The sequence below is a fragment of the Heptranchias perlo genome, chromosome 2, assembly GCF_035084215.1.
Source record: "Heptranchias perlo isolate sHepPer1 chromosome 2, sHepPer1.hap1, whole genome shotgun sequence".
Lineage (NCBI taxonomy): Eukaryota > Metazoa > Chordata > Chondrichthyes > Hexanchiformes > Hexanchidae > Heptranchias > Heptranchias perlo.
In genome coordinates this window covers 126,589,033-126,611,573 of record NC_090326.1, presented here as the reverse complement: position 1 = coordinate 126,611,573, position 22,541 = coordinate 126,589,033, and the positions used below count along the sequence as shown (strand labels likewise).

The 22,541-nt window shown below is 46.1% G+C and overlaps 1 protein-coding gene across 1 annotated transcript in view; it reads right to left on the bottom strand.

The window, feature by feature from the left end:
• Positions 1-22,541, bottom strand: part of malrd1 (MAM and LDL receptor class A domain containing 1) — a 397,527-nt gene that overhangs the window by 229,383 nt on the left and 145,603 nt on the right. Inside the window, exons 19-20 of the mRNA XM_068007090.1 lie at positions 20,706-20,881; positions 18,657-18,813 (exon numbers count right to left, since the gene is read on the bottom strand). Coding sequence (XP_067863191.1) covers positions 18,657-18,813; positions 20,706-20,881 — 333 coding nt within the window. The remainder of the gene's footprint in view (positions 1-18,656; positions 18,814-20,705; positions 20,882-22,541) is intronic.

Below are 22,541 nucleotides of genomic sequence, written 5' to 3'. Positions count from 1 at the left end.
CACAGAATGGTACAAGGTGGATGGAAGCTATTTGACCCATTGTGCCTGTGCTGGCTTTCTGAAAAAGCTATCCACTTAAGCCCATTACCCTGCCCTTTCCCCTTAACCGATTAACTTTTCTTTTTCAAATATTTATCTATTTCTCTTTTAAATGTGAATATGAATTCTGCTTCCATACATGTTTCAACAATCCTTTGCATAAAATAATTTCTCCTAACCTCTTCCTTCATTCTTTTGGCGGTGATCTTAAATTTATGTCCTCTAGTTATGGACTCATTGGACAGTAACTGTCCTGATTTACTTGATCGAAACCCTTTATTATTTTGAACAACTCTATCAGTTCTCCTCTTCAGCTTTTTTGTTTTCATGAAGAGGCCCAGTTTCTTTGTCTCTCCTCATAACTAAAGCCTCTTTTTCTTGGTTTCATCCTAATGAATCTCTTCTGCACCATCTCCATGGCCTTGACATCCTTCCTAAAGTAATGTACCCCAAACTGGAATTCAGTATTCTACCTGCAGCTTAACCAATGTAGGTTTAACACGACCCTTTTGTTTTTGCAGTCTGTACTACGTATAAAACTTAGGATCCCATATGCTTTTTAGAGCGTTATCAACTTTCCCTCTAACTTTTAAAGATTTGTGTATCTGAGCCTCCATGTCTCTCTGCTCCTCCAATCAGTGCATATTTTCTCTGCTTATTCTTCCAGAATATATCACTTCTCATTTCTCTGCATTAAATTTCATCTGACAGTTTCCTGCTTTTCCATTAAGCAGTTTTCAGGTCATTCGCTCCAGGCAAGTGCCAGGCAAGTGCCAGGCAATGACCATCTCCAAGAAGAGAGAGTCTAACTACCTCCCCTTGACATTCAACGGCATTACCATCACCGAATCCCCCACCATCAACATCAACATCCTGGGGATCACCATTGACCAGAAACTTAACTGGACCAGCCATATAAATACTGTGGCTACAAGAGCAGGTCAGAAGCTGGGTATTCTGCGGTGAGCAACTCACCTCCTGACTCCCCAAAGTCTTTCCATCATCTACAAGACATAAGTCAGGAGTGTGATTTTTTTTTATTATTCGTTCATGGGATGTGGGGCGTCGCTGGCGAGGCCGGCATTTATTGCTCATCCCTAATTGCCCTTGAGAAGGTGGTGGTGAGCCACCTTCTTGAACCGCTGCAGTCCGTGTGGTGAAGGTTCTCCCACAGTGCTGTTAGGAAGGGAGTTCCAGGATTTTGATGCAATGATGATGAAGGAACGGCGATATATTTCCAAGTCGAGATGGTGTGTGACTTGGAGGGGACCGTGCAGGTGGTGTTGTTCCCATGTGCCTGCTGCCCTTGTCCTTCTAGGTGGTAGAGGTCGCAGGTTTTGGAGGTGCTGTCGAAGAAGCCTTGGCGAGTTGCTGCAGTGCATCCTGTGGATGGTACACACTGCAGCCACGGTGCACCAGTGGTGAAGGGAGTAAAGGTTTAGGGTGGTGGATGGGGTGCCAATCAAGCGGGCTGCTTTGTCCTGGATGGTGTCGAGCTTCTTGAGTGTTGTTGGAGCTGCACTCATCCAGGCAAGTGAAGAGTATTCCATCATACTCCTGACTTATACCTTGTAGAAGGTGGAAAGGCTTTGGGGAGTCAGGAGGTGAGTCATCCTACGTAGAATACCCAGCCTCTGACCTGCTCTAGTAGCCACAATATTTATGTGGCTGGTCCGGTTAAGTTTCTGGTCAATGGTGAACCCCAGGATGTTGATGGTGGGGGATTCGGCGATGGTAATGCCGCTGAATGTGATACTCTCCACTAGCCTGGATGAATGCAGCTCCAACAATACTCAAGAAGCTCGACACCATCCAGGACAAAGCAGCCCACTTGATTGACACCCCATCCACCACATTAAACATTCAATCCCTCCACCACAGGCGCACTGTGACTGTAGTGTGTACCATCTACAAGATGCACTGTATCAACTCGCCAAGGCTTCTTCGACAGCACCTCCCAAACCCGCGACCTCGACCACCTAGAAGGACAAGGGCATCAGGCGCATAGGAACACCACCAAGGTTCCCTCCAAGTTACACACCATCCTGAGTTGGAAATATATCGCCATTCCTTTATCGTTGCTGGTCACAATCCTGGAGCTCCCTTTCTAACAGCACTGTGGGAGAACCTTCACCACACGGACTGCAGCGGTTCACGAAAGTGGCTCACCATCACCTCCTCAAGGGCAATTAGGGATGGGCAATAAATGCCGGCCTCGCCCACATCCCATGAATGGGTAAAAAAAAAATTTAACCCATGGATTTTCTCTCCATGATTCAAACGTCTGGGGGTGGATTTTTTTCTGCTATCCTGCCCAAAATTGGTGGAGCCTGGTGGTTGGCCTGGGGTAGAGGTTGGGATGGCCCCACATGCCGCAAATGGAGGGAGAGAATGCACCAATTCAGCCCCATCACTTACCCGAGGCCTTTTGTAGGAGATACTATGCATTCTTTGGGGCTATTCTACCACTTTACTTTGGCTCCTACCTCTTCTGGTGCTGCAGTGGCCGCCCGATGGCAGCACTGCCTGGATATTCGTGTTGGTCGCTGGTGGGCTGTCACTTGCTGGTGGAAACCTGCCGGGAGCCTGCTATAAATTGCCAATGACCCCGACCCAGGAAACTGGCCCAGGGTCATGGCAGGGTCAGGGTGGACCAGGAAAATCCTGCCTCTGGTTTCTTCCCTCCACCCCCCCCCGACCCCACTTCTTTTTTTATCTCGACTAAGAGGCTTTCTAGTTCTGATAGAGGGTGACACCTTAAATGTTAATCTGTCTTTTCGCTTTGCGATTCATTTTCCCATTTATTTTTTGCAGAAATTACTTTTGTTCTGATACTTTCTATTCTGCACAATAAAACAATGACAGAATACAAGATATTGTAAAAATGAAATGTTTTATTATGTGTTTTAGTGAATGTTTTGAATGTGATTCTTGTGATGAACCCTGATGGAATTGCTGGGGCTGTCCTCTGCTGGAGTCGCTGTGAACTTATTGAGGTCAATTTTCACTTCTATCGTATGGCGTTAACGGCCTCAAAATGAGGTAGGTAGCCATATCGCCCTGCCAACACCAATGATAAGGCTGCTAATAATTTAAAAGGGGCCTTCCTCTGGATGCCCGAAGCGCTCGTCTGTCTCAGGTGATAAGCCTTTATTTAATATGCAAATAAAATTCATTTAGGTCGGAACTGGTCGCAGCGTGCACCTTGCACATGGTTCCACGGGCGATGGAGCCAGAGGTCCAGCCAAGGTAAGTTTGGAATCAATATATGGGCCGCTGCCACCCCAGGATTCCCACTCTCCATGATCGTGAACCCCCCAGCACTTATCTTGCTGGTGGTCTGATATCAGGAAGCCTCAATCCGGTGTGCTGCATTGGGATGTCCGTTTGGTGTCCCGCAGGCCCGATGTTAATGACGGCGTGCCTCAAAATCGCGGCTGCCTCTTTGCCGCGGTTACAGGCCCACTCCACCAGTCGGTCGCCCTAAAGACAAAATCAACCCATTGAATGCAAAGGCACCTACTGTCTCTTGTGTAGTACTAGGTGGTGCCACAGAACTACAACCTATGAGTGCCAAAAAATTATTGTTGTGTTACTTCATTCATGCCACAGCTTGAGGGCATTTCTTTATGAGTCTTTCTATTTTGTCCAAGCATAAAGGTGGTCTCTAAATCACTTCCTCATGATTGTCTGTAATTGTTCTCCAAGAGAGTTGAAACCAGCCGTGACCACTTCTTGGAGTTTGTACTTCAAATCTTGGATAGCAGCAGTAATAGAATTCATGAAAGATGATGCTAATGTGCCCATGACCTGGGTTCCTGCAGTCTCTACTTCAAATACCACATTCTCAGTGGCAAATATCAGTACAACCAATCCTTCATACTATCATGTGGGAGACAGGTCCAAATTCTGGGATTTGGAATTTCTTCCCACAATATACAGATCACGTTCCATAGTGGTGTGCGGGGGCCAAGTGACTCCTCAATACGATTCCACTTTTGTACCACCCTCATTTCATAACAGATCCATTAACGTCTATATCCTTTTGCAAGTCACAAGGGACAACTGCTGGCCCCTTATCAAACAGCTCTGTACCTCACCCTACAATCATCAATGTTCTGTATCTCACTCTCCTGTGTTTTTACAGCAACAACATTATTAAAACCTCATCAAGAGTCAGTATCTGTGCTGCAGCTTAAAGTAAGTGTGTGTGGTGATGATTTGTGCTCTGGTAAAGGTTACTCTTCAAATTCCGGTAGAGGGCAACTTTGCTCTTCCTCTGTGAAGAGAGTAGGTGGAATATTATGAATAATTTATTGATAGGGGTAGTGCATTAACATTGCATCATTTATTACGTCCCTGTGTACAATCATTGTATCCGGACACATCCTGGTAACATATAATTCAAATCACTGAATAGCTGAATAATATGGTAAACACTACAAGTTCTGCACTTTCCTTCAACCTTGAAAATCCCACAACTTCCAAACTCTCATAAGGTGTAATAACTTTCAGAGACACCTAATCCTGTTACACTTTGTGCCCACCTATTACATGCCACCTCTGCCTTTAGGCACAAGAGTGGTGAGGATTGAGACAGGATGGGGTTGGCATAGAAATTGCTTCTTGTCTCACATTCCTTCCCCCATCATGGCTACATACAATGTAATTTGCATAACCCTGCTCTTTCCAGTTCAATAAACCTTACCTGTTACATCTATTATATGTTAAATCTGGTACATTGGGCATGTATTTTATTGAAAAATTTCACGGTCAGCTTGCCATGATTATACCGCCTGTAGTACCAGTTATGCCTTTGGTGACACTGTGATAGGAGTTTTCAATATCAAGGATATCACACATTTACCTAGCCTGATATTCCAAACAGCAGAAGTGTTTGCACCAGTAAGTTTGTACGGTACAATTCAGTTGCTTATTAGTGGAGTTAAGATGAAGTAATCAAATAATTTCACTGACATTTCATCCTCCAGCTGAAGTTGGTCTCAGGAGGATCTGAGAACTGTTTCTTTTGGAAGAACCGTGAAATCTCACAACCCCAACTCCAATAAGCACATCTGAGCATTCTGTTATTCCTGATCCAAAAATAATCCATGCAAATAAAACCTTCCCAATGAAATCACCTTCAACCCTGGACTCCAATCTCTTGATTACCAATGAATGTCTGAACTGCCGCTGGTGAGCCAGTTGCATTGGATACTGGAATGCGCACCCACACTAAGGTCCTCTTTTCCGGGTGGCACAGCAACTATTCCACTTCTGAGATTAGCTTTCCATCTGGGCACCCTCAGCAGCCTTGCATGAATGAATTATTAATGAAACAAATTCCCAGAGGCCTGACAACCGTGTACTGAAGCCTCACCATTTTCCTCGGTACAAACCCATCTCACAGAGCACTCTCCCCGGGAACTTCATAGCCATGTGCTCAGTCATAGTAAATGGAAAAACACCCGGGGTGCCAACAATAACGCTGCTTCCAAATCCCTCCTTCAAAATGAACAGTTTTATTTCCTCCCGCAGCTGAGACAGTATTTCTGCAACTCAACCTGCGCTTCCCTCTAACGGGACCCCCAGCATTAGCTGCATAAATTTCTTCTCCCTCACACCCTCCCATATTAGAATTTGTAACTTGCTCTACCAGACCAAAGAAGGGAGAGGGGGAGAAAGGAGGAAAAAGGAGGGGGAGGGGAGGCAGAAGGAGGAGAGAGGAAAATGGGGGTGGGGGGGAAGCGAGGAAGGGACGGGGAGGCAAGAGGAGGGAAGGGGATAGAGAAGAAGAAAAGGAAAGGGGAGAACCGGAGGGGCTGGTGAGGAGGGGTTGGGAGAAGGAGAGGAAGGGGAATATTAAAATGATTCCCTACCTCTTCCTCTTTGAACTACCCATTCAGCCCATATATCCTCCCCTCCTACTCCCCCCTCCACTTCCCTCTTCTCTGCTTCCTGGATCATGGAACTATGTAAAAATAAGGACAGAATGTATTGATGTTAAAAGGGGAGCTGAATTATGCCTGTGCACCCTGGTCCAATTATCCCTTGCTTCAAACCCTTCTTCCAACTGAAGACTAAACTGGGTCTTGACTATCGGTGTGTCACAAGAGATTGACTGGTCCTTGTTAACGTTCCTCTGCGTCAGTGCAGTTTTTTTTTACTTTTTAAAGAATTACATAATTTGCATATATATCATGGGGTTCTTTTTTACACTCATATTCAGGCCTTACCTTGTTGCTGTTCCTTAGGTCACAAAATACTTTCCTCATTTACTGGCAGCTCACTTTAGTGCCGGAGACCATGGGCTCTATTTTCGCACCCGCGATCGGGTGCGTTCATGGCGGGGGGGGCAGCGAAAATCCGGGATTCCCGGGGCAGGTGCGGAGCCCGGCTCCAACCTGCCCCATTTCTGGGTTCCCCAGTGACGCGCTGACATGCGCGCGCAGCCCCCGCATATGGGACTGGCGGGATGCCACTTAAAGTACTTGAACAGGTACATCAGGTTGTTTACAGACCTGATTGACCTGATATTTTAGGAGGGATCAGATTTTGCAATTAACTGAGACTGTATCCCGTACTGGGGGAAACACTCCCAGTTCAAATGGACGTGTTGCAGCCACCAGCCTTTGGCAGCTGCAAAGGTCCATTTGACAGGTTGGGGGAGAGACCCTCACTCATTGCAGGAGGCCACTCTGTCACTCTGGACAAAGATTGGCCTCCACCACCTTCCTCTTAGCAATAAAATTCACCAACTTGCACACTTACCCCGGGGTCCAGACACATGTACCTACCTTGCGGACCCCCTCAGATGTACATCTTCCGGATGGGGGCCGCCATAGCTGCAGTCATGACGTCCTCGGAGGGCGAACAGCATCACCAGCCTCGCCGTCCACGCCGTCCACCTCTGACACGTGGAGCTCCACAACACAGTGCTGTGATTCATCTACCTGCACAGCATGAGGGACGGCAACCACAGAGAGAGATACTTCGCAGAGGGCACTACCCTCGCCACAGGGTCTACAGACCGAGGCTCAGCTTCCTGGACCTCTCTGAGCAGCAGTGCACATGGAGGCTCAGAGTCACTCGACATGTAGTCGTGGATATCTGCAGCCTCCTTCATGCCGAGCTACTCCCGACTGGCCCGAGCACCATCTTCTTACCTGTCGCTGTCAAAGTCACCACTGCCCTCAACAACTTCTTCTCCGCATCCTTCCAGGGTGCAACCGGGCACATCGCCGACGTCTCTCAGTTGTCTGCGCAAAAGAGCCCTGCAAATACACCTACACCCACTCTGCAGTGACACAATGGGTGGCATCAGTTGTGGGTCTTCATTGTGATCCTCAGGAAAGGGCATTATTGCACAAACCAGACAAGATTCGCAAAGACGTGGCAGTAGTGGTGACAATATAATATGTTATGTGAGTTGATCAGAAATTAAATATAGGTAAAAACCATGACAAACCCTCAAACACCCTTCATGCTCACGACATGTTTGCCTTACACTTCCTACTGCACATATGTGATGCATGCCCTGTGGCTGCAGCACAGGTAGTGGCAGGTTGAGTGAGGCTGACCGTGAAAGAGATGCACGAGAGGGTGAGTATGAGATAGAGCCATGAGATTGTATGAGGATTGGGTTGAATGGTAGTGGTGGTAGAGGTTAGGATCAGATCAGCCATGATCTTATTGAATGGTGGAGCAGGCTCGAGGGGCCGATTGGCCTACTCCTGCTCCTATTTCTTATGTTCTTTTGGTGGGATGAGTACTGGCGAGGTGAGTAAGTGCAGGTAAGATGAGGATGAGCTTTGATTGGGTGTGAGGGGTGATGTGATAGAATAGTGTTGGCAGTGCAGAAGGAGATGTGGGGTGGGGGCGGTGATGTGGCAGACGGAGTGTAGGGGAATGAGTAAGTGTACTCACTTCGGCTGACCTACTTAGGTCATTGAAGCGCCTCCTGCACTGTATGCAGGTGCACGATATGTTGGTGGTGCAGGTGACCTCCTCTGCCACCTCGAGCCAGGCCTTCTTGGTGGCAGAGGCAGGCCGCTTCCTCCTGCTCGCCGGGGGGAAGATTTCTGTCCTCCCCCTCCTCCTCACCCCATCCAATGATACCTGGAGTGAGGCATCATTAAACTGGGAGCAGCCTTCTCCCTGGGCTGCTCCATGCTGTAATTTTGCCTATTTTCTGCAGCATCAGTCAGTGGAGGTCTGCCCCTTTAAATAGGGCTCCTCCAGCTGACAGACCTTACTGCGCATGCGCAGTCCACCCACCGCACAGCTTACTAGCGGGAAACCTGGAAGCACAGGTAAGTGGCTCCAATTATCCTGTGATTGCGTGCGGAGCACCCTGATTTCACCGGGCGGGTTACCCACGCGCCCTGTCGACCCCCCGCTCATCTCGAGCCCCATGTCTGTGACAGATTCCTGTGCATGCCTCCTTCTCTGCATATTTGGAACCCTGCTTTCCCACCAAAATGTCATCACGGTGCTCCATTACAGTGCTCATGAGAGCTTGCAGCATATTATCAGTGAAACATCATTTTCTTACTTGCACTTGAATCATTCTGTCACAATTGACTATTTCACAGCTGGATTAACAAATTGGAGCAAGTTATACCACGTAAGTGACTCATATAGCTGCTTGAGAAGCATTAAAGGATCATTAGTGCAGGAGTGTTGTGAGTGGCTAATATTTGTTCATTACCATTCACAAAATCTTTCTCACAGGGACCGCATGGTCCCGGTTTGTATGTTCCCATGTTTTCATTAACAGTTCATGATAATTGAAAAAAAGACAAGTATCTCTCCCAGATTTTGTCAAAAGAAGAATTACAGCCCCCTTGTGACCGTAAAAACCAATCGTTGTGATGATCTATCACTGGAAGGCTGCAGGTGTATATTTGCAACGCACACAAAAGAATAAAGATCAGAACTGTCCATATTTTTTCAGTGTGGTAAAATAAGGACGTGTACTATTTTTGTCTGTTATTCTTTGGTCTGGTGCGTAAATATATCTTTACTTGCAACCATGTACTTACTGCTCCAAATTAACTCTGGAGCTACTTTAGAAACATGGGTAGACCAATGTACCCCTCAATAACTTCAGCGAGAGTTTGCTGGATCGGCTGAAAATTAGGTCGGAAGCTGGAGACTAGGCTCGGTTCCAGACTTATATTGGGGATTCTTCTATGGCCTGTTGGGGAGGAAGCCTCCTCTGCCTCAAACATAGGACATCCTAATGGGGAGAGGGGGCGGTGGGGAGGGTTGAGGTAGGGTGGGAACTCCCCATTTCAGAAGTTTCCACACCTTGAACCTTCAGTGTATGATCAGTGGGATGTGGGGACCACCTGGAAGTCTAGGTCATGATTGCGTCCTGCACCACAGAAGAAAAGGGCCAAATCTTTTTCAACTTTAAAATATTCATAGAATCATAGACATTTACGGTACAGAAGGAGGCCATTTGTCCCATCATGTCTGTGCTGGCCGAAAAAGAGCCATCCAGCCTAATCCCACTTTCCAGCTCTTGGTCCATAGCTTTGTAGGTTACGGCATTTCAAGTGCATATCCAAGTACCTTTTAAATGCGATAAGAGTTTCTAACTTGCTTGGTTGCCTAGCAATCCCCCAGCCAAGCAGTTTTTGGCCATCTTCGCAGCTTCTCTGGCGGGTGTGCGTCCTAGATGTGCCCCTAGTGGCAGCGGTGTCCACCATTGAGATTCAAATCAGGGAACTTCCACTTAACCTTGGGGAGTCCCCCAGGGTTAATGGTGGAGTTTTGTAACAAACGCATCTCAGCAGTAATACCAAGATGCACTCCATCGTCGATTAGGTGGGGCTACAATCACTCCAGTAATTGAAAGTAAGAATTCACATTGGTACTATCAGTCCGAATAATTCTATATCTACATTGTTTTAATACAATTTTCATGAAGGATGAGGGGAGTTGCCTACTGAATGCTTTGGATTGGAATAGTTTGGCTTCTTAGATTGCATCCGTCTCCCAATGCTCCTGGACCCAAGGAGAATTTCATTCAATGCTCATATTGACTTAATGGCTCCGACAGTCAATTAGGCTCAGAACTATGTTTTCACATGACATGGGGAAAAAGCATGGAAATTAGATGAGAGTAGATAGCTATGATGGGGAAGCTATGATTCTGTGACACAAAGGAAACTGTGTGACCGTGTCCATTAGGACATTAAACTTTAAAAACCCTTTAGTCCTTGAACAATTATATTCATTTCAATGCCGAATAGTTTCAAAGATGTTTTATAAATCTACAAATATGACATTATTAAAATCATTTGGGGAAAGCATCCTAATGGGAACAACAGGATTACAACTTAGTATAAGAATGGAAGGCGAATCAAAACTGAATGTTACATTAGCATCTAGACTAAAACTGTTTGAAGCCTATACAAATGATTCACAAAAATCTCTGCATTACTTTATATCCACTACAAGATTATTTTTCAAAGATACCACATTTGCCTTTGACATATGTGAATGCTAGTGAGCTGGGACAGCTTGAACATTTCAGTCTGCTACTTTTGTGATAAATTATGAATGTTATTTTGCCATAGATCAACAATTGAATAGGACTTGTAATAAGATACTCCCAACCTAAATATTATTGTGGTGATGGTGCTTAGAAGAAAATAATGGAATACAGCATAGTGTTACCTCAATGGGGGTAATTTTAACCCCCCAGGGCAGGTGGGAGGGGGGTGAAGGCAGATGGGGGGTTAAAAATAAAGAAATGGGCAACCCAACCCCAACCCGCCCACTTTAGGTTTTAACGGAGGTGGGTCAGGGGGCGGGTGACCTGCCTGTTCTCAGGAGGCGGGTCGGTCACTACAATATTTTAAGGAGGCTGCGTGCCTTCAATTTAACTTAACTTAACCTGGCAGCTGAAGAGAGGGGTAAAGGCCGGATCCATCAGGTAAATGCCTTTACAGCACTGCTTGTGGGCCAGGAGGAGCAGGGGTGCTCCCCCCCACAGCCCACCAAACTTACCTCCACGTGATCAGAGCCCCGCGATCAGCCGATTCCCCCCGTGATGGCTGCCCTTCCGCCCGCTGCGATCAGCCGCCACCCCTCCCTCAATCGGACCAACCCCCCCACCCCCACCGCGATCGGTCAACCCCCTCCCCCCCCACCATGATCGGCTGACTCACCCCCGCTCACCGCACCCCCCCCCATCCACTCAGCCACACCCCCACCCAACAATGTCGGACTTACCTCTCCTCTGCTCCCCAGCTGCCTTTCCACCCGACAGCCAGACAACCTGTCATTCTGACTGGTTGCAGCCCGGGAAACCTGTTGAAAAAATTTAAAACAGGTCCTGCCGTTAAATTTGGCAGGAGCTGCGGGAAACCCATAATTCTGGTTTCCCGGCCCCAAATCCTCCCACCGCTCCTTTCGCACCTCGCAGTTATTATCGGAACCAATGAGTTTTGGAAAATTGACTGAAATTCAAACTGACTGATGTTCGGTACCCTGCTTAATAATTTTTCATTTCTTTCATTTACTATTCTTACATTTGTAAGAAAATATACCTTTGCAAGACACCAGTGACAATAAGTTACGATTTTGTATGAATAGCAGTATAAGATTCTATGTGGGAATGGTGATGCTTAAAGCTACCTTAAGCTTCAGAGATAGAATAGCTTGTACAAAACCAAATCAAAACGAGATTTACTGAGGGTACCTTTGTGGGCCAAATTTAGCTGAATAAAAAAATGGCTGGTGAAAAGTGCGATGGGCATTGCTACAGGGCGTACATATTCCCATGTCAGCAGTTGAAGAAGTTCTACTTTCTGCAGTGTACATGGGGTAAATTTTAACCCCCAAGAACGGGTGGGTTGGGGGCAGGTGGGAGGTTAAAATAACAGCTTTTTGGAGCAGGACTGCATCCCGGCACCAACTCGCCCATTTCTGGGTTTAACCCAGGCAGGTTTGTGCGTGTGAGGACAGCAGACACGAGGAAGTCCCGCCTCCACTTAAAGCTGGCAGGCCGATACTTAAAAGGGCAATGTACCTCATTTTTAGTATTGGAACATTAAAATGAATTTCATCTTACCTGTTTGGGTTTCCCTTCGCTTCCGAATCACATCAGGTGAAATCAGGTGGGAAGGAGCGGATCCATGAGGTGAGTGTCTTTATTGCACTGCTTGTGGGCCTGGAGGAGCTGGAATGCTTCATCCAAGCCCAAGAAGCTCACCTGGCCAACAGGACCCCCCCAATTGGGCAACCCTTCCCCCACCAATCCCCGCTGCTGGCTGACCCCCCCCCACCCCCCCCACCGCCCCAGATGTCGTCCACGTTCCCCCCCTCCAACTTTTTTCAAACCCAATGATCTCACTCTCCCTCTCGCCCCCTCTCTGATTTGCAGCTCCTTTCACTGCTGACAGGCAGCCAGATTGTGACACACTCAATTTGCTTCCGGGTTCCCCATGCGAATATCTGCGGGCGGGCGGGGTACTCAGCTCGGAGTAAAAATCATGCCCCATGTCTCCTCTTCTATAGACTTCTAAACTGCAGCTTAGTTTGGCCTAGTTTAGATTTCAAGCACTTATACATCCCTGAAATTACACTGAGTCGCTTCTGGCTTCTGTATCCAATTTAAATATTAGTTTGATTTGTTTTTTTTTTATTCGTTCACGGGATGTGGGCGTCGCTGGCAAGGCCGGCATTTATTGCCCATCCCTAATTGCCCTCGAGAAGGTGGTGGTGAGCCGCCTTCTTGAACCGCTGCAGTCCGTGTGGTGACGGTTCTCCCACAGTGCTGTTAGGAAGGGAGTTCCAGGATTTTGACCCAGCGACAATGAAGGAACGGCGATATATTTCCAAGTCGGGATGGTGTGTGACTTGGAGGGGAACGTGCAGGTGGTGTTGTTCCCATGCGCCTGCTGCCCTTGTCCTTCTAGGTGGGAGAGGTCGCGGGTTTGGGAGGTGCTGTTGAAGAAGCCTTGGCGAGTTGCTGCAGTGCATCCTGTGGATGGTGCACACTGCAGCCACAGTGCGCCGGTGGTGAAGGGAGTGGATGTTTAGGGTGGTGGATGGGGTGCCAATCAAGCGGGCTGCTTTATCTTGGATGGTGTCGAGCTTCTTGAGTGTTGTTGGAGCTGCACTCATCCAGGCAAGTGGAGAGTATTCCATCACACTCCTGACTTGTGCCTTGTAGATGGTGGAAAGGCTTTGGGGAGTCAGGAGGTGAGTCACTCGCCGCAGAATACCCAGCCTCTGACCTGCTCTCGTAGCCACAGTATTTATATGGCTGGTCCAGTTAAGTTTCTGGTCAATGGTGACCCCCAGGATGTTGATGGTGGGGGATTCGGCGATGGTAATGCCGTTGAATGTCAAGGGGAGGTGGTTAGACTCTCTCTTGTTGGAGATGGTCATTGCCTGGCACTTATCTGGCGCGAATGTTACTTGCCACTTATCAGCCCAAGCCTGGATGTTGTCCAGGTCTTGCTGCATGCAGGCTCGGACTGCTTCATTATCTGAGGGGTTGCGAATGGAACTGAACACTGTGCAGTCATCAGCGAACATCCCCATTTCTGACCTTATGATGGAGGGAAGGTCATTGATGAAGCAGCTGAAGATGGTTGGGCCTAGGACACTGCCCTGAGGAACTCCTGCAGCAATGCCCTGGGGCTGAGATGCTTGGCCTCCAACAACCACTACCATCTTCCTTTGTGCTAGGTATGACTCCAGCCACTGGAGAGTTTTCCCCCTGATTCCCATTGACTTCAATTTTACTCGGGCTCCTTGGTGCCACACTCGGTCAAATGCTGCCTTGATGTCAAGGGCAGTCACTCTCACCTCACCTCTGGAATTCAGCTCTTTTGTCCATGTTTGGACCAAGGCTGTAATGAGGTCTGGAGCCGAGTGGTTCTGGCGGAACCCAAACTGAGCATCGGTGAGCAGGTTATTGGTGAGTAAGTGCCGCTTGATAGCACTGTCGACGACACCTTCCATCACTTTGCTGATGATTGAGAGTAGACTGATGGGGCGGTAATTGGCCGGATTGGATTTGTCCTGCTTTTTGTGGACAGGACATACCTGGGCAATTTTCCACATTGTCGGGTGGATGCCAGTGTTGTAGCTGTACTGGAACAGCTTGGCTAGAGGCGCAGCTAGTTCTGGAGCACAAGTCTTCAGCACTACAGCTGGGATGTTGTCAGGGCCCATAGCCTTTGCTGTATCCAGTGCACTCAGCCGTTTCTTGATATCACGTGGAGTGAATCAAATTGGCGGAAGACTGGCTTCCGTGATGGTGGGGATATCGGGAGGAGGCTGAGATAGATTATCCACTCGGCACTTCTGGCTGAAGATGGTTGCAAACGCTTCAGCCTTGTCTTTTGCACTCATGTGCTGGACTCTGCCATCATTGAGAATGGGGATGTTTGCAGAGCCTCCTCCTCCCGTTAGTTGTTTAATTGTCCACCACCATTCACGACTGGATGTGGCAGGACTGCAGAGCTTTGATCTGATCCGTTGGTTGTGGAATCGCTTAGCTCTGTCTATAGCATGTTGCTTCCGCTGTTTAGCATGCGTGTAGTCCTGAGTTGTAGCTTCACCAGGTTGGCACCTCATTTTTAGGTACGCCTGGTGCTGCTCCTGGCATGCTCTTCTACACTCCTCATTGAACCAGGGTTGATCCCCTGGCTTGTTGGTAATGGTAGAGTGAGGAATATGCCGGGCCATGAGGTTACAGATTGTGCTGGCCCACAGCACCTCATGGATGCCCAGTTACGAGCTGCTAGATCTGTTCTGAATCTATCCCATTTAGCACGGTGGTAGTGCCACACAACACGTTGGATGGTGTCCTCAGTGCGAAGACGGGATTTCATCTCCACGAGGACTGTGCGGTGGTCACTCCTACCAATACTGTCATGGACAGATGCATTTACGACAGGTAGATTGGTGAGGACGAGGTCAAGTAAGTTTTTCCCTCGTGTTGGTTCGCTCACCACCTGCCGCAGGCCCAGTCTAGCAGCTATGTCCTTCAGGACTCGGCCAGCTCGGTCAGTAGTGGTGCTACCGAGCCACTCTTGGTGATGGACATTGAAGTCCCCCACCCAGAATACATTTTGTGCCCTTGCTACCCTCAGTGCTTCCTCCAAGTGGTGTTCAACATGGAGGAGGACTGATTCATCAGCTGAGGGAGGACGGTAGGTGGTAATCAGCAGGAGGTTTCCTTGCCCATGTTTGACCTGATGCCATGAGATTTCATGGGGTCCAGAGTCAATGTTGAGGACTCCCAGGGCCACTCCCTCCTGACTGTATATCACTGTACCGCCACCTCTGGTGGGTCTGTCCTGCCGGTGGGACAGGACATACCCAGGGATGGTGATGGAAGAGTCTGGGACGTAGGCTGAAAGATATGATTCTGTGAGTATGGCTATGTCAGGCTGTTGCTTGACTAGTCTGTGGGACAGCTCTCCCAATTTTGGCACAAGTCCCCAGATGTTAGTAAGGAGGACCTTGCAGGGTCGACTGGGCTTGGTGTTTTGCCGTTGTCGTGTCCGGTGCCAAGTGGTCCGATGCCGGGTGGTCCGTCCGGTTTTATTCTTTTTCTGACTTTTCGTAGCGAGATTGTACAACTGAGTGGCTTGCTAGACCATTTCAGAGGGCAATTAAGAATCAACCACATTGCTGTGGGTCTGGAGTCACATATCGGCCAGACCGGGTAAGGGCGGCAGGCTTCCTTCCCTAAAGGGCATTAGTGAACCAGATGGGTTTTTACGACAATCCGGTAGTTTCATGGCCATCATTACTGATACTAGTATTTTAATTCCAGATTTTTATTTAATTAATTGAATTTAATTAATTGCCGTGGCGGGATTTGAACTCATGACTCTGGATTTTAGTCCAGGCCTCTGGATTACTAGCCCAGTAACATAACCACTATGCTACCGTACCCAATTTGTTCCTACAGCAGCAATTATATTTACATGATTTTATCCATAGCATTGATATCAAGAGCACTTGATAAGAAGACAGATTTTGATGCAGTGGAAAATGCAATTCCTCCGATTCTGAGAAAAGGATACTTCCTGATTTTTCAAAAGTGAAGTCTTTATAGAAATATTTACAGATAAAGACTGCATTTTGAGAAACCTAATTTTTTACACTGAGATTTGAAGCTATAACTTTGACAGAAATAAACTGGATAGGTTTAACAGTGGCAACATCTCATTTTCTGAATGACAATGAAATAAGACAGGGTCCACCTTCTGATCCCAAAATGCCTCTTAGTATGGCCCTTTTAAATGTGCTATTTGCAGGCTGGCTTGTCAGTTTATCTCGTCATACTGAGAATCAGAAAACAACAGACTTCTTCAATTAGAGAAACGCAGAAAGTACACCACGTGAAATTACCCTTCAATGTGCTGATCACGATAAGCTCACTAACATTTATATTCATGGAGGTTTTATGGCTACTGGAATTGCTCCAGCAGACAAAAAGAAGCGATGAAGCAATTACTGACTGAAAAAAACATTTCAAATTGAGAACCTCTAGACTCAAGTCAAATAATTGGGAAATAGATTTTTGTAAATTTACCGGTAACATGATAGCATCTGGGTATGCTGCTGCGTAAACTACTCCTTATCTTATTTGAATGAGCTGATTTGAAAATGGAGCTTTCTTAGCCGAGCTAGCTTTTATTTACCAGATTACTGGAGATGGGAAGTCGTTAGAGCCATGGTGGTTGATATTTTTAACCCACATTATTATTATCATCTTTTAACTCATCTCCACGCTAACTCATTCTTTCTCAGGACCTCAAAACTGTTAAACTTCCCTTCATCTTACAATCAGTATATCTTTCCTGTCTATCTGTCCCAATATTGTCGTTACATTTCTTTGAATGGTTTCTCCTGCCACACGCACAAACACACTTGCTTCAATCCCCAGCCTTTCCATCCTTTCTCCCAATTTATTTACCTTCTGCCTCGAGCCAGAGGCAACATGAGGAAACATTTTTTACCCAGCGAGTTGTAATGATCTGGAATGCACTGCCTGATAGGGTGGTGGAAGCAGATTCAATAGTAACTTTCAAAAGAGAATTGGATAAATACTTGAAGGGAAAAAATTTACAGGGCTACGGGGAAAGAGCAGGGGAATGGGACTAATTGGATAGCTCTGTCAAAGAGCCGACACAGACACGATGGCCTCCTGTGCTGCACCGACTATGATACTATACTACCCCTCCGTGACATTGTCCATAAGCACTGTCCCACAACACCCAACTATACCCTTTGTCACCACCATTAATTCCAAGGCTGTTGCCATATTATCCAACTGGTCAGTCAGACATCATGGCGATTTTAAAATAGCACCCAAGATGGGCACAAGGTCAGTGGAGCAGCCCCTCTATTTGTGCCAGAGTGAGGCCCGAGCCATTTTGAGGCCTAGGCCTCAGTAGTATGCCGCTGGCAAGCTGCAGGTGCCGAACAGCCGCCCTGTTACAGTTCGCTGGTTCTGGGAGTGTGGGAAATTGTCTGGCTAAACTGACCAGCAGGTCAGGTGGGGGGAGGGGGGAGGCAATCCTTGGGTGGGCCTTGAATGGGTCGGTAGCAGGCTAGAGGCCAAGGAGGAGCCCACCAAAAAAGACAACTTTCCTGGGCCGTTTTGTGTGCAGGCTCCAGTGATCCCTTTAAGGACTGCTAGTTAGGCCATTTGCAATCTGGTACAAAAAGTGGTCTACCCATTTGTACTTGAAAATTGCAATTGGGATCCTTCAACCAGTGTAGGAGACCGATTTGCATATTTAAGCAGCCTCCTGTTTGTTTCAGACTGCTCGTCCATTTACAGGCCCGCCTGAAAATTACACCAGGCTGGTCTCTGACATTAAAGGGGTGGCCGAGGTGCCCCCACTCCCTGATTATCAATTGCTGGTCCCCTGTTTTTCAGGCAAGAAACAGGTGGCCAGCAGTTGAAAATTGCCCCCATCAAGTCTTGGATGAATTTAAAAGTTCTTAAGTTCAATAGCAGCAAAACTGAAATCATCTTCTTCAATTCCCACTGATACAGGTCTCTGGTTACAACTCCAGCTCTAGAAACCTTCTTCGCTGATAGTTTAGTGGTGTGGAGCATTGAGGTTGGTGTGCTGACATGTCTGGTCATTTACATGGACTCCAGTTTTCCATCTCTGTAACATCACCTGCTTGTGCCACTGTACATCGCCCTCTACTATTGAAACTCTCATGTGTGTCTTCATTGACTCAAGAATTGATTTCTCAAATATTTTTCTCGGCTGCATCCCCTCCATTTCGCTCCACAAACTCCAGTTAATCTAAAATGCCTTAGGCTGAGTTTTCTCTGACAGATAGTCCCAGAAACATATCAACCCCAATATTCTCCACCTCCTGCTCGAGTCCTCCTTCAACTCCTCTGTAAGATGCTATGAGACAGTCTTCTATGTGCTGTAAAAGTGCAACTTGTTGCTGTTACCTTTAATTCTCTCCTACTTTTTATAACCCTGGTACACTATTGACCTTGAGCTTGGTCCTTACTTAGGGATCTGAGTAAAATAAAAATATCAAAGCAGGGGATAGGGTTCACATCAATGTTAAGCCAAAACAAACATAGCCCATACTTCGTGTGATCTGTAGTTGGTCTGTTGCCCTCTTCTCCTGGGTGTATATCAGAACCTCGTCCCATGAACCATTGAAAGATATTTTCAGTCGCTGACGTATCTATCTGCTGCTTCCAACCACATGTGTTCCCATTATCGAAATCACAGACCTTACTAACTGTAGAGAGAAAAATATCACAATCTTTCCATAGCAGCTTGAGGCTCATTACTATTGTCTCTTAAAAAATATTTCTAAGGCATCTAATTGCAACATTCTGCAGGATCCTATTGCAGATTTTGGAATGAATCTAGTCACACTGCAGCTTTTGCATCAATTCGACACACCAATATAGACATAGAAATTTGTTGGCGCTGCGTAAAATGGGCGCCTAAGCATCCAATATGGCGTGCCGTGTGCACGCGCTCATTCAGCATCCAATATGACGTGCTGTGTGTACATGCTCATTCAGCACCAGAAGTGTGCCACCCACCATTTTGGTAAAAGCTCCTGCATAGGTGTCTAGGGGCTGCGCCTGGAACAGGCATTAGACCCTTTGCATATGCAAGTAGGGGACCGAACGCTTGTTTGATGCCCCCTTTGCCAAATTCATTAGCGACTGATCGCGCAGTGTGCGCAGCACTGGGATCGCACCCAAATCAGGCACGATCCAATTTCTAGGCCATAGAATCCAACTGGTGCAATCTCAGTCTGCTCACTTTAACAAAAGCAGAGTGAAATTACCTTGAGGAAGCAGTCTCCCACTGTTTAGGTTTTACACCATTGTGAAGTGTATAATAAAGGCCATCTGGGAAAACTTTAAACTTTATTTTTAAATGTGGTAATGTTAGGAAGTCACTGACTTTTCCATGATAAAAATTGTCACAGCATTTGGATGCTGGTGAGTGGAGCTCTATATACGTGTGTAAGTATAAATGCTCAGAGCTTCATTTTCAGCAGTGCGAAACCATCAGTACAGCTCAGTGTTAGTGGCTTGCAATGCTTTAAAAGTATGTACCAGCACTAAGCAGATACCTGTAGTATAACAGGGGCAGACATATAGGGGTAGAATCGGTGCTGTGCGATCAGCGGGTGCCCGAACCAAGAGGACAAAGGACGAACAGAAATTGGTCCTCTGGCCTGATCAACGTATTCGGTGTGAGCTGTAGGAGCTGAACGTGCTTCCATTGGCAACTCACCTGAGTGAGGAGATCAATGTCAGATAAGTCCCGGGATGGGGAACTGGAGGGGGCTACTGGAGACTGGGAGGGGGGGCCGATTGCAACTCCTGTGGAATCGGAGAAGCACTACTGATCCTCCTGGCTCTATAGGAACGTTTTTTCTAAGAATTAATTTTTTGTTTTAAACTTACTTTTCGTTGGTGGCATGGGGACCGTTGGAGAATCCTTAGTGAAGCAGGCCAACGACTGCCTCACTCATCAACAACATGGGGTCCTTCAACAGGCATTAGCCCCCTAATTTACATGTTAAAGGGGCCTAATGCCTGTTCGAGGATAGCTATTTTCTGGAGAAAGCAGATCACAGAGATAGGGCCTGGAAATAGATGGCCAAATTAGGAGTTTATGGGGACAATAAAATAAATGGAGGAAAAAAAAGGGAGAAAGAATGTAAAATAAGTTTAAAAAATGGTATGGGGAAAAGAAAGTTGAACAAGAAAAGAAATGTAGTGATTAACAGAGAAATAGATCAACAGGAACATATGAGAAAAAGGTAGAAATCAGAGTAAGTCTAAGAGAAAGGAGGAGAGAATAATAATCGTATGAAAAACTTGTTTGCATTCAAATTTTCATAACAGAGAAAAAGAGTAAGCAAGTACACAGTGAGGAGCTAATTTACACAGAAGATTCCAATAAAATTAATCTAAGTGAAGATAGATGTGTTGATCTGGACATCAGCTGATTCCTGACTCAAAATATTATTTTGCTATCATCTGTATTTTCACAACTCTCCATGGTAAATGCATTTTCTGAGGTTAACATTTTATTGTTCAATTCTTCTATGTTATCTTTCAATATATAATATATGTATAGAAAAAAAAATTGGATGCTTACCACAGGGCAATTCATCTGTCTTGTCAGAACAATCTTCCCTGAAATCACATTTCTTGATGATGTCAACACACTGCCCGTTTGTTTTACAAATGAATTCATTCACCATGCAGTTATTGGGAGGAAGTGTGGAAGGACTTGGTGATCCTGATGGTGTTGGTGGAACTGTTGCTGGTAAACTACCTGAACGAGATCAATTGGTAGAGTTATCCTGGTTCTGAAATGGATTTCTGTATAAACTGCAATAGAAGAAAGAATTCCCCCCCCCCCCCCACCCCCACTCCCCTTCTGAATCCCATCCCTACCCTGGTCATACACTGGATAATTGTTAACAACTCTCTGTTTCTGTTACCTCTGTTTCCACATCTCAGAATTCTAGCTCTTGTATAAATAATGCATTTAAACTTTCTGGCTGTCACCAATTCTGAGCAGTCATCGAGCAACGCCAGATGAAATGAGGACCGCAGTAATACATGCAAAAAAGTGATCCGCTTAGAATTATTTATCAACAAACTGTTGACATGTCTTCTTGTCGTTCCAGGCTGTTCCTGACATTATCCAATAGCTCATAGTGGCTGATGGAATAACACAGGCTCTTCGAAGCTCTGCAAACTCTCTGAATAGTGTTAGATTCAACAATCTTCTCTCTCATTGCTGCTGTCCCAGTTCTTTACATTTCATATCATACTCATCCTATCAATTCCACACTGAAGGCTAAAACCTTGATTTTCATTCTGCCATTCACTGTCATCTTGGAAGCACACGTACCAGACCAGCCCATATGTCACAATGACTAACAGGAGAATTGATTTAAAGCACAAACCTTAATCTCATGCATGAGCTAAGTCTGAAACTAAAAATCATTTGCAAACATTGTAGAAGTGGTAAAAATTTCCCAGGGAGTTTTTTTTTAAATGAGAGGTTAGTAAATAGTTTTAAATTGTTGTATTAGAAAAATTATGAAAGAGCCAAGTAGTTTTAAAAAATGTTATAACATAGAACATATAATGACGATGGCTTCATTCGTCGCTAATTAAGTAGTAAGTTGATTAAACTAAGTTTTTTTAATCTTGATTTTTTTATTCTGTGACAGTCAAGTATGCAGAGTTGCTGACGTATATTACAGCACCAAATATACAGATTGGATCCATAACTTTACGGGTTACAAGACAGTTTTGCATGACAATAGGTTAATGAGGGACAATTGTCAGCTGAAAGCAAGACAATATGAACTGTCATGTGAAGCTGTGTCTCAGTCTTGAAGTGACTCCAGGTTGGGGCAGTGTGATGGCATACAACTTCGGAGCACCAATGCATCATGGCATGCATTTAATCATCTCAGCCAGCTGATTTCCCTGTCTCAAGTACAATGCTGTGGAAAGACCAGAGGCCAAGTACTTCTCTACTGGAGAAGTGGGTGAAGGATACCAGAGGGTGACCCTAGACAAGTCTTCTGTACCTTCTAAGGGCTAGTTAATTGGAAGAGGTCCGAGAGTAGATCCTGTACTCAATCTTTTTGGGTGGGAAATGTGTGGCTGGTAAAACCAGAAGTGGAGAAACATTGAGGAGGGAAAGTTAGAAAGTGAAGGAATTTTTTATAGTATATATTGTGAAATTCACAATGGGGGGATTATTATATTATTCTTTGCTGTAGGCAATGGTCATGGCAGGCCTGCAATGGCCAGGGTACTCAATGTCATTATGTCATTGATCTATCATGATATCCCGCTGAAAGATTAGAGGTTGAAAATAATCACTGAAGCTTTATTCAATAATAATCAGCAGATTATTACTGTCAGATAATGCAATTAGTATGGCTTATACAAAATTAATATATGT